The sequence below is a fragment of the Herpailurus yagouaroundi genome, unplaced genomic scaffold, assembly GCF_014898765.1.
Source record: "Herpailurus yagouaroundi ecotype Mexico unplaced genomic scaffold, PumYag 195, whole genome shotgun sequence".
In the NCBI taxonomy this organism is placed as follows: Eukaryota; Metazoa; Chordata; class Mammalia; order Carnivora; family Felidae; genus Herpailurus; species Herpailurus yagouaroundi.
The window spans coordinates 224,625-236,866 of NW_024412426.1; the positions used below are offsets into that span (position 1 = coordinate 224,625).

At 51.6% G+C, this 12,242-nt stretch overlaps 1 protein-coding gene and 1 long non-coding RNA gene across 2 annotated transcripts in view; one reads left to right on the forward strand and one right to left on the reverse strand.

Moving 5' to 3' along the window:
* The first annotated feature begins 660 nt into the window (after positions 1-660).
* LOC121011677 (uncharacterized) lies at positions 661-1,770 on the forward strand. The gene is made up of 2 exons (XR_005781687.1): positions 661-1,394; positions 1,621-1,770. It is a non-coding gene; the product is annotated as an uncharacterized LOC121011677 (long non-coding RNA).
* Positions 1,771-11,449: 9,679 nt separating this feature from the next.
* Positions 11,450-12,242, reverse strand: part of PLXNA2 (plexin A2) — a 191,433-nt gene continuing 190,640 nt past the window's right edge. Inside the window, exon 31 of the mRNA XM_040446320.1 lies at positions 11,450-11,983. Coding sequence (XP_040302254.1) covers positions 11,882-11,983 — 102 coding nt within the window. The 3' untranslated portion in view covers positions 11,450-11,881. The remainder of the gene's footprint in view (positions 11,984-12,242) is intronic.

Here is a 12,242-nt window from a genome sequence, read left to right on the forward strand (position 1 = left end):
CAGGAATCTTGTTGGTTCTCCGGAGATAGGAAACAAGTGCCCCAGGACTCAGTGACTTTTGTTTCTTTGCTCAGAAGGCTTAAGGGACTCTGCCCCTGTGCTCTATGGACCACTTCCTGACACGGGGACACTGCTGAGGATTTGGAGAAAAGAGCCGAGGCTGGATTCGGGGACGTGGATGCTTGCCCATGGAAGCTCCTTGCAGGAATGCAAAATTCCCCTCCTGGGGGGCTGGAAGTCTATCAAAAGCAACTTCATCCTTCACTCTCAACTCTGGCGTTGCTCCAAGCCCCTCGGACTGTTGTCTCTTGGCTATTCCAGCTTTACCCTATCTGAAATCACTATCTCCATGTTGGCTCTGTATTTGGCCCTTGCTCTCCTCGCAGTTCCTTGGATCTGAGGTTGAGGTTTGAATTTGGATTCTGCTTTGACCTTTGGCACTTCCCTCTACCTGGTCGACACCTCGGTTGTGGGTCAGAGGCACCTCACTCTGGTAGGGAGGAGGGTGGCCCCTTGGTGGCCACCTTCCTCCTTGGAGTCCTTACAGTTTGCTCAGGGGGCAATTCAGGGTGCGACGTGGGAGGCGGAGGTGGGCGGAGACCTGGGGCAGGAAGGGGAGGTGCAGGGGGGTGGGGCTTGGCTCCCTGTCTCTATCTCCACCAGGGCCACTCCACTTGGATCTGGATTCTGTATGAGCCTTTCTTTGGTAAAAAGTTGAAAACGACTGATCTTTTCTAAGCCCCTTCAATTTATAAAGGAGAAAGCTGAGATGGAACAAAGGCAAAGGATTTGTCAAGGTCACCCACGTGAGTTAGCGGTGGATTAGGGCTTCAGGAGGGGACAGGCCCAGTGGCTGGGGCGGACTCCTGAGCACGCTGACTCGGTGGCCTGACCCACCCTTCCAGAAGTCTTGTGGGTTGCTGTGGGTTGCCCTCGCTTGGCTGGCACAGGACTGAGGACCCAGAAAACTTGAGTGCTGTTGTCACAGGCTGTCTCTGGGAGCGCTCTGTGCTGGAACAGATGAGGCCCATTTAATAAACCCTGAAGACCACTGATGCCACAGCTTGTGAAGACCTGGGGTCAAGTCCCAAGGATGCCACTAACCTCAGCGCGATTCTGGATTTGTTCTGTATTCTCTCTGAGCCTCCATTTAGCTCGCCCGTGTGTGCACGTCTCCTCCCCTTGTACCTTACCTTACCCCATTCAACAAGGTTGACGAAGAACTCGGGACCCCAACACTGGGGGAATTGGCCGAGAGGAGTGACGACGTCTGCTTCTGTTCTCTGTCTGTGTCCTTACCCTCCTTACAGGGACACCGAGTTGCGATGGAGGCTAAGAGCTGCCTCTAACGTAAAAGAAGAGGAGGAGAGTTCCTGTAGTCCCCGAAGCTCGAGGTTTGCTGTTGTCAGCTGGGATTTAGCTCCCATTGTGGTTTGGGGCCCTTTAGAATCACTGTGGGTCGTCCTGGGTGGGGGTGGAGGCAGACTGTGGCAGCGCATGGATGGAGGGCTCCCTTCCTACCCTCCCGGGCCCGCCCCCTCGGGTTCCCCTCCCGGGGAGCTGGGGGTGTTTCGGACCCACCAGAGCGCCAGGCTCAGCTTTTCTAAAATGCATCCTCAGAGTCAGGGGCACTTGAGGCGACAGCCAGCAACTGAGAAGTTGAGCCAAATGAAGATGGGGAGCCAAAGGAAAGATGAGACTCGGAAGACGGACCTGGAATCACGGAATTCCGCACTACTCTTGGGGATTAAACAACTAACTTTTTTGGTACTAGTTCCTGGGGTATGCTTCTTGGTGGGGCTCTTGTAAATGGACTAGGATGACGGACATTTATGAGCATTCAGGAGAAAAGCCAGAAAACGGAATGGTTTCTGGTTTTTCCCACTTTCTATTGTTCCCCGTGATGACTCAGAGAGTCAGCCCCTCTTCCCCAGTCTGGAGTTGGAACCCTCACCGTCCCTTTGCCAGTCTTGGCCTCGAGGTCACTGCCAACCTCGTTGACGTTCGTCCCTTTTCTTCTGTGCTTTGCCAGCAACGATTGGGATTTTTCAAAAGCAGTTTATACCAGGAAATTAAGAGTGAAAGAAATCAGATTTAAAAAAAAAAAGCATCACGTTGTAAAATAGTGGACGTCAGGGGCTTGGGGAGAGGAGCACAGGGAGTTATTGTTTAATGGATACAGAGTGTTGCAAGATGAAATGAGTTCTAGAGATGGATGGAGGTGATAGAAGCACAACAATGTAAATGTACTTAATGTGCCTGAACTGTACGCTTAACAATGGTTAAGATGGTACATTTTCCGTTATGTATATTTCACCACAATTTAAAAGAAAAAAAAAAAAGCATCCAAGTAGATGGATTTAGAGATTCCCTTACACGGAGTTTCGCCTCAGTGTTTGACAGGAAGTGGTTTTTTCCTCATTGTGATGGTTAATTTAACGGAGCAGCTCAGCTAGACTATGATGCCCACTTGTGCGGTCAAACACCAGTCCCAATGTTGCTGCAAAGGTTCTTTTCAGGGCCGCCTGGGCGGCTCAGTTGGTTAAGTGTCCAACTCTTGATTTCCACTCAGGTCTTGACCTCATGGTCGTGAGATCGAGCCCTGCGGCGGGCTCTGCGCTGGGCGTGAAGCCTGCTTAAGACCCTGTCTCCCCCTCTCTCTCTCTCTGTGCCTTCCCTACTTGCTTGCATGTGCGTTCGTGTTCTCTCCTTGTCTCTCAAAACAAGGGGGGTAGTTTTTAGATGTAAGTAGGATTTATAAACAGTAGACTTTGAATAAAGCAGATTGCCCTTCACAGTATGGGGAGGACTCATCTAACAGCTGAACGCCTTAAGAGTCACAGTGAGGTTCCCAAAGAAGAATAAATTCTGCCTCCAGACAGCGTCTGGGCTCGAGACTGCAACATCAGCTCTTGCCTGCATTGCCAGCCGGCCTGCCCTGCAGACTTCAGACTCGCGTGTGAACCAGTTCCAGAAAGTCTCTGTCGATCTACCCTCCTCCCCACATACATCCCTATGCATACACGCCAATGCCTGGACCCGCACCGTATTGCTCTGTTGGTTCTCGTTCTCTGGGAAACCGTGACTCATACACTTACCTGGATCCAACTGGGGAGGGAGGTGTCCAGACTTGTCCCTGATGGGAGATTAGGAAAAGCACCCCTCCCAGGTCTGGTGAGCACTTCATTTCTTCTCCTACTCTGCTGCCCTGGCTTCTCGCTGGGAATCGGCCCTCCTGGGATCTATGTCCACTGTTTCTAGCCTATGTGCCCTTCTCTGGGGCCCCTTCTCTGGGCCTGAGGGCCTGACCTGCCCCTTGGCTCTCTGGGTGAAGGCTCACCTTTCCTACTAGACCCCAAACACTTTTTGGACCCGGGCCCTCCTCAAGCTCTCAGGAAGCCACCTACTGACTTTGGAACCTGCTGGACTCTGTCTGTAGCTTGAGTACATGGGGGTTGGCTGGAGTCACTTCTCTGTGCTACTTTCTATGTGCTTTTAGCAGATTTCCTGGCTGCTTCATGGTTGTTTTTGCCTTTGGGTAAAGCCTTGATTCATCTCCCATTTTCCTTGGTCAACATCCATGCCTAGGCTCCTAAAGGCCTAACTCCCAGGCACCAGTTGCCTTTGTGAAACGTATGAGCATTAATTCAGTTTCTTCCCACAGCCAGAGACTCTCATTTCCTCCTGCCTGTAGGTCCTACTGGACGGCCTATAAAGGAAGGATGGATGCTTAATACTTTCCCTCATTTATCTATAATAGTATCTATGGAGTCCATTATATACATTATCTTACTGAAGCCATTCAAAAGCCCTATTTAATATATAGTATCCCCATTTTATAGATTGGAGAATTGATACACAGGTTCTGCAGCTTGTCCCAGATCACACAGCACGGGAGGGGAATTCAACCCCAGGCAATCTGAATCCAAGTCCTATGCTCTTAGCCAGGGATAGATTCACGAACTCTATCTCGAAAGGAGAAAAGGGAAAAGAAGAGAGAGAAGAATGAGGAATAAGGATAGATAGAGATAGAGCAGAATCAGGAGTAGGATGAATATCACAATCGCATATGCATCACAAGGTCCTGAATGTGTGCCACGGTGGGCCACGAATTTGGCTCCAAGCTTCTAGCAGCCAAATAAGGTGGGAGCCTCCTCTGTGTTTCCGCTCGCTCGCTGAGCTGAGAGGTGTGATCAGCTCATGGTGTCGTTGATCAGGCACAGATTTCCAGCAGTCCCTACTTCCCCGGGTTCTCCGAGTGGCTTATGGATCGCGCAGGGGTTTCCTCAGTTGAGGGGCCCAGCTCTCTGATCATCCTACGGCTGCAGTTCGGTGACATTCTTTTGCACTTATAGTGAAAATGGTATGTCATTCCCATTAAGAAAAGGGATGGGTCCTTTTCTCTTAGAATAATGATTCGGTATTGACATTAGACTGTACATTCTGGGAAAGTTGCAACTTAAAAGCTTAGCTTTCTTTTCCCGTCTACACGTCTGACAGTGCCTAATCCAGTGTCGTGCTCCCTGCGAGTGATGAATAGACAGAGGCTGTATTGACAAATATGAATGTTAGCGAAGGCTGACCAGTGCTCCCACAGCACCTGCTTGTGACAAGAGGGAGGACTCGTTTCTGGGGAAGACTTCCGAGTATTAAATGGTCTAGAGCTAACGAAAGGCAGCGTAGTGCTGTGGAAAGAACATGCAGTCCGAACTCTGCAGTCGCTGTGTGACCTTCAGCAAATCCCTTAACCTGTCTGAGCCTCAGACTACAAAAATGGAACACGCCTACCATAGGAGGAGATGTTCTAGTACCTGGAATACGGTAGGTGGTCCCCAAACCGTGTTTGTTCAATCATTCATTCTTTCCGAACATTCTTACTGGCATCTGCCGTGGGCTGGACCCTCACCGTGCTCTGTCCTGGGCCTATGACAGAGAGCGGGACAGACAGACACCCGTAGATTCCCCGTCGCTTCCTTCCCTGACAGGCACCTGTAGATTCCCTCCTCCCCCATCTCTTCCTTCCCTGAGGAAGGTAGTTCCTGCAGCAGATATTTAATAATAGAGGTGCCTGAAGTCCAAGTTGCTGAGGGAAGAGACAGGGAGGCGCAAGAAGATTGGGGAAACAGAGAAATGGCCCCCTCCATCGAATCCACGAGGCCCAGTGTCCCAGTGCAGCCGACCCCATCTGACTGCCCCTGCCCCACATGGGCACAGGCCATGGGGCTCACCAGGGCCGCATGAAATGATTGCACCTTTCCCCCTGTGGTGGAACAGAGGGCCTCCAGTGCTCTAGGTCTGCGTTTAAAACAGAAGCGGAGGATGCTTTATGTTGGTTTCTGCACTCACCAACAAAACCCTCTGTGCAGTGGAAAACAGTGTCCTAATTATACACAGGCCCCAGCACTGTGCTCTTCTCCAGGCTCTTCAGGGTGTTGTGTTTGCATTTCCTCACCCTCGGGACGACCATTTGCATCTCTCCTGTCTCTCAGGGAACAGTGTGTGTGTGTGTGTGTGTGTGTGTGTGTCCCCACGTGCATGCGCACAAACCTCATAAACTCAGACGCTGCGGAGAAAGGACTGAAAACTCGTAGCAGAGATTCTCCCTTTGAGTCCATGACAAGTCTATAACCCCAGCAAGCACTGTATTTAGGTACATGCACCTATTTATATGATTTGGTGCTTTGAGTCCCAGGCCCCATTCACCCACGTGTTGGCATCCGCATGAGACGAGGCTGTATTTGAGAGCAGGGTCCGTGTCTCCGCCATCAGGCTGGAGGCACCTTGAAGGCAGAGGCTGTCTCCCCCAGCAGATTGGAGGCCCGCTAAGGGCAGGGCTGCACCTCATCCTTCAGAAGCCTCTACTCTTGACGTGAGCTCAAGCCTGTGTGCCCGGAAAAGAGTTCTGACCTCAACATCGTAAAGAGAGCCCTCAGTGGTTTCCTGGCACACAGTTTTCTGAGATGTCAGATTGACAGTCTCTTGGGCTAACTTCATCTCCTCCTTTTACCTGCCGAGAGTGGACATTTTGGGGTACCAGAGAGAGAAAGAGAAAAACGGAAGCACAGAAGAGAGGAAGGGGTGTGGCATCCTCAGGTCAACCCATCAACTCCCTACCTCTCAGGCTATTTGACTGGACTCCCCATCAGCCCAACTGATCCCGGGGGCCAGGGCCCACCCTCTCCCTCCCCTCCCACACCCTGCCCGTGCTGGATCTAAAGGCACACACTTTCTGGCATCACTCCCTGATTTATTCTTAATCTCTTAACTGAAAATGAAAGGAAAACCACAAAAACACCCTTCTCGTGGTGTGGCCAAGACATTCCTTTTTCAGAATCCTTGCGCTTTTCACCACCCTAGAAGGTTGATGAGGGGAAAAGGATCATATGTTCTTCATTTATGATTCCCACCCCACCGTGCCATGATGCCATACATCACGCTCAATAAATGTTTTGTACATATGAATGAATGTAAATTTCAGGAAGGACTAGGGATGGATCTCCTCATTCTCCTGAGACCTCATTCTTCCCTGGCAAATGGTCTCAACCCAAAGTGTCTGCACCATCTGTCTTTTGTTGGAAAAAAAAAACCCCTGTATTCTGGGGTCTTGGGGCTAGGGGGCAGTGTTCACCTATTGGTACAGGCTGAAGCAGAGTGTGTGTGTGTGTGTGTGTGTGTGTGTGTGTGTGTGTTGATGATGATGACTGGACATTACTAAGCTCTGGTTCCAGAGAGAATTCTAGAAGTCCGTTAAAACAACTTAGCTCATCTTCCCATGAGTAACTTGCTTCTTGTATATGCCTGTGAAATGTTATTCGGCGTCTATGTGGCTGAACAACCAGGTTTATTTGAAGATAGAAGGTGGGTTTTTTTTTTTTATCCAGTAAACTTTATTTATATATAACAACAGTACAAATGGTGTCCTTGGCTTGCAAAATAGGAGTGTTTCGTATTTACAATAGGTACACAATAATATATTAGAATAACCAAAAAAAAAACCCCATTTTATTGGAACATTTTAAATACTTAATTTTCTTACAGTTTTTTTTCCACAACACCTGTAAAAACAACAAAACCAGACAACTATCATTGTATTTTCTTAAAAATATATATAATACAGATTCCAGTGTGTCAAGAAGAGTGAGTTTGGGTAGGAGAAGTTGGGGGGAGAGGCAGGTGGGCTCAGGTCCCTAGTTTCGTGGGCTTGTCCCTTGTTCCCCAACAGACTTGCTAATGTCTGCCCTGTATGGAGGGGGACCACATTCCACTATGTTCTCCACTTGAAATGTCAACATAGAGGGCAAATAAAGCCAAAGGCAGGGCCTTGACTGATGTCCAAAGGTGCCTCCCATCTTCCCGGAGGCTAGACAGGAGGAGTAAGCTTCACAGCAGAAAGAACAGAGCCCCGTCTGAAGGTGGAGCCCTGTTACAGCGAGGAGAAGGAGACAGACATCCACGAGAAGCCCAGAATCTCCAGTCTGCTTGTTGGGCTGGGGCCCTGTTTGACAAGCAGTGATCTCGATCAGTCAGCAACTAGGGCATCCCTGATACCAAGAGTGAAACTTTCATTCATGGTAACACTGAGGCCCGGGTGCTAAAACTTCCTCCTCTGGGGAAACCAGGAGAAAGTCAGGAGACCGAGAAGAGAGACTCTGGAGTTAGGAAGGGGATCCTGCCATTTTTTCAAAGCTTGTTCCAGAGACAAGGCCCTGAACTTCATCTCCCCATCTTCCCGCGAGATCTGCTGCCACAGCCCTGTAACGATGAGGCTGTTTTGCATTTTCTCACCGCTCCCCTTCCCCCTGCCCCAAGAGCCTCGGCTCTTTCCCGTCAGTAGCCAGGCTCCAGGCACCTCAGATGCAGCACAGTGTGCCTGGGGGAAAAATGGCCTCCCCCCAGGGCGGCTGCTGGCCCAGTGTTTACCTGCTGCAGGTTAATGGGGGCCTGTGTGGCAACTGGGATGCACCTGGAGATTTCTCAGCCAGAGGCTTTCAGACACTCTCTTTTTGTTCTGCCCGGATCATTTTTAGGCCAGCACACCCATCCATCGCTTCTGCTTCATGCTCAGCAGGGCCAGAGGCCTTGAACGCTATTTCTTGTCCCCATTTGGTGGAAATGAAGAAAGGTCAGGAGCTCAAGCAGCAGGGGACGCGCCACCAGAAGGGACAGCGCAGGAGAAATGATAGAGCCTCTCACTGCACAAGGAATGTCCCCAGAATAAGGTAAGGCAGCTGGGTTGGTCCACTTTCTTCCTTCTTCCGGTCCCTTTTCTGCACAACTCATGCCCTCTGCAGGTGGTGGGGGAGAATTTACCCACTAAGTTGGTGGCAGGGACCAGTAGCCTGGAGAGTGTAAATCTGCTGGAAGGTCCTTCCTTCTTGGTCTTATTCGTGGCTGTGTTTCAGCACCCAGAACAGTGCCTAGCAGATAGCTGCAGTGTATGAAGGTTCCCTGAATGGATGAATGTGGGAACCAGTCCCCACCCTCCAGCGAGGTTAACAGCTGATTCACACTTTGAATGACTGAGCTCTGCAAGGAAGGGGAGCTCTCTGCAGCGGTGGATCAGAAATGATTTGAGAGCTGTGCTGTGGGGAGAGGTAGGAGGGCAGACACAGAAATACCTGCCCTCCACCCCCATGCTGAGGGCAGAGGCAGCAGACCAGGTGAAGTGACCTGCTCCACCAAAATGGACATCTCGCCCATCTTCGTCTTGTCCGTGAGCACCTTCTGTCTTGCCAAGCACATTGCTGGGGGCCTTTTCCAGAGAACTGTCGCTGGTGCAGATTAACGAAACACAACAAAGCTGGGTTGGTTTTTGAGAGGCATTGCCCTTCCTGCCTCCCTCCAAGATGGCTGGCTTCGTGGGGGGTGGGGGCTGTGACTTTTTCCTTACATGAGCTCCAGATATCTCCAAATCGGATAATAGGGAGGAGAGAGGCCCATCGACTCCCCGTTCTCCCCATCCTACAGGCACGGACTCCATCGGTTCTTGATGACCCAAAGCCAAGAGCTGGTGGAGGAGGGACAGAGGGGAAGCTGGAGAAGGGCCAAGGCTTGACAAGTGTGCACCCTCACGGCCTGACTTGAGTCGCACTGAGTCGTCCTTTCTTGAATTCCTTCCTCAGAGACACCCCTGTGCCACTTCCTTTGCCGTCCCCACATGCCCCACACTCTTACGGAATCCTGAGGAATGTGGCCAGACCATTCACGCCAGCTCTGGTTCCTCTCCTCTCCACTCTCCAGTTGGCTTATCCCCCATCCTTCTCCCCACTCTCCAAACACCTTCAAGGAACAGCCCCAGGGCAGCAAATAGTCACCCAAAGTAGCTCCTGGTTGATACTCGGGTGTCCACCCGAGATGCATAGAGGTAAGTGTTGGTTGAGAAGCTGTTGAAACGTCAAACTTCCTTTTCCTTCTTGGTGGAACAAAACCCCGGATGCTGGTCCGTGCAGGGGCATGATCAGAAAACCTTCACTCGGAGCTCACATGTAACAGGAGGGCGGGCTGGGATTTTTCTGTGGGTGGGATCAAGTCCCCGGCTCACATGCCTCTTGCTCACATCCTCTCTCCTTTCATCGCCCTAAATCACAGGCTCCAAGCTGAGAAGGTTTGGGTGCTATGAAGAGCAAACACTTTGGCTTAGTGCGGAAGGCCAGTCATTAGTATTTCTTTCAGGCTATTAATAGGGTCCAGAGAAACTTTAGCAGAAGTGGATTATCGGAAGAAAGTGGCCTTGGCATGGCTGGTTGTGAATTATAATGAAAAGAGCGAGTTTCCTGAGTATTTTGCTGAAGGCTTTTCTCTTTCCCTCTGTCAGCTGCATTCAGGCAAGAAACTGGAGCTGAGGAGCCCGGGCGATGTCTGCTGTGTGGTTAGCACGGCACTCCACAGCCACACGCCGGGGACGGAAGCCAGCCCGCAGAGCTCCCCCTCCCCCAGTCCTTTCCTGGGAATCCAGTGTGGTCAGCAGAACCTTTGGAAATTGGAATTGTTTGGAGGTAAATCATGGCACAGAGAAGCTGGGGCCCAGAGTTAATTACAGAGGAAATGACCCTGGTCTGGTCTCTGTGGGGCTGCCTGGTCCAGTTTCTCAGCACCGCGGGCCCTTGTAGAAAGTAGGAAGGGAGCGGTGGTCCTCTCCTGCCTGCCTCCTTCCCACCCCTTGGCCTTTCTCTCGCCCTCCTTCTCCTTCCCTCTGATGCTCTGACAGAGAAGCTGGAGCTGCCTGCTTGGATCCTTGCCAGTGTGGGAGGCCTGGAAACTCTGGTGGCTGTCCCGGTCACCTAGGTCTTGCCACCAACAGAGCCATGACTCCCGCTGGCTTTCGTGGCGCCTTTGGACCCGGGTGTGGAGCTTTGGTCTCTTGGTTTAGAAACTACACTCAGGAGAGTGGGTCATCCATGGTTTTAGGTGTCAGCAGAAGAGAGTGAGAAAGAAAGGAGCCCAGTGAGAAGCCACCCACTCGTCCTTGAAACTCATGAGGACAGGAGAGGCAGAGAGAGAGGCAGGAGACAGTAACGTGGGGATGCTACAGTCATTTCTACTGAGGCCAGGGCTCAGCCGACCAGGAGCTCCCACACAGGAGCGGAGGGCCGTCTCCCCTCTGCAGGCACAAGAAAACGATAGAAAGCGTCACAATCAACACGGCAGCATCTTTAACCTACGCTCTTCAAGTATTGCTTGCTGTAAACAGTGTCTGATTTTTGCTTTCTCTCGAATTGCCAAGAAACCACGGGCAGACTGGAGTGCAATCTAAAGCCAGATACCCATGTCGCCCAGTCAGCTCCCAGATGGAATCTCCCGGGGGGGGGGGGGGGGCCCACACACCTCCAGGCCCTTTCCCCAGGGTGCCCGGTTCAGGACCGTGACTGATGTAAGGCAAAGCTGCCCGGTGTCCACAGGGAGGCCAGGCGTCGGGTCTGGGAGAGGCCCAGCTGTCCGCCGCGTCTCCTAGTAACTTTACCGACACCAAAGGGAAAAGTACCAAAGGTCAGCTCCTCGCTTCTTGAGGTTTGAGATGAAACAAGAGGAAAACGAACACAAAAGCAGTGGCAAAAGAGCGCTGGTAACTCTACGGACACAGAGCTCCTCTCCAGGGATGAGAGCCCACGGGGGCGTGGTAGGTGAAGCTCTGCGCCCAGCCAGCCGGGTTGAGCCCCCTCCGCGGCGCTGCCGTCTGCACCGCGCTCCGTAGCTCCCATGCTCCTGTGGCTGCCGGGATAATTCCAGGTTTTCCTGGCCTCGTTTCGGCGAAGCGTTTGGGGTGAACTTGTGCTCGTTCTCCTCCTCCTCCTCATTTTCTCGTAATTTCCAGGGGAAGGGAAAGATCGTTTTCCCTCCAGTTTCTCTCAGGTTCTCTTTGCAGGCTTTTTCTGGCATGTGGGAAGAGGAGTCACTCGAGGAAGGGGGGAGGGAAGAAGGAAGGGGGGCAGAAATCAGAATGAAACAGAAGTTGGACGGGATTAACAGGGAGGCTTTTTGTTTTATTTCTGGTTTTTTTTTTTTTCCTTTTCTTAAAAAAAATTAAATAAAGTTCTCATTATTTCCCCAATATACATCAAATGAGTTTTCATGCAAAGCAGCAGTCACAGAGGCAGAACTGTCCCCAGGTCGTGCCTCTCGGCTTGAAGAACCGCCTTCTCTGGGCCCCTGCTTCTCTCTGGTTCTCACTGTGGAGGGACGGCGCCCATGGTCTCTCCCTGCGGGAACCGGCTGTGACGAGACGTGGCTGGCGTGGGGAGAGGGGCCCTCCCCTCTCCCCGTGATGGGGTCTCAGGGGACACCAAGCTCTGGGGTCTGATCCCCTTCACTTGTCCTTCTTCTGAGACTCGCAGGGTGACGGCTTGCATGGGTCCCTCTTCCCGGGAACGTGAGGCTCCGTCGCTCAGCTCTCAATGGACAGGGACATGGCATTTATGAGCTGTTCTACCTTGTACGCCAGCCGCTGTCGCCGGGCTTGCTCGTCCTGCTCTAGGGCCCCGAGGAGCTGAGGAACAAAAACAGAGGTGGGGGAGACTTCAGAACTCAGTTTAGAAGAAGCCATGTGCTGAGTCTTTCGTCCTTCTTTCTGCCTTTCCATCCCGCCCTAAGGAGCATGACCTGAAATCATGTAAATGATTAACTGAGTGTATATAGGTATATGGATATATCTTTAAAATTTTTTTTTAATGTTTACTCATTTTTGAGAGAGAGACGGACAGAGCACAAGCGGGGGAGGGGCAGGGAGAGAGGGAGACGCAGAACCC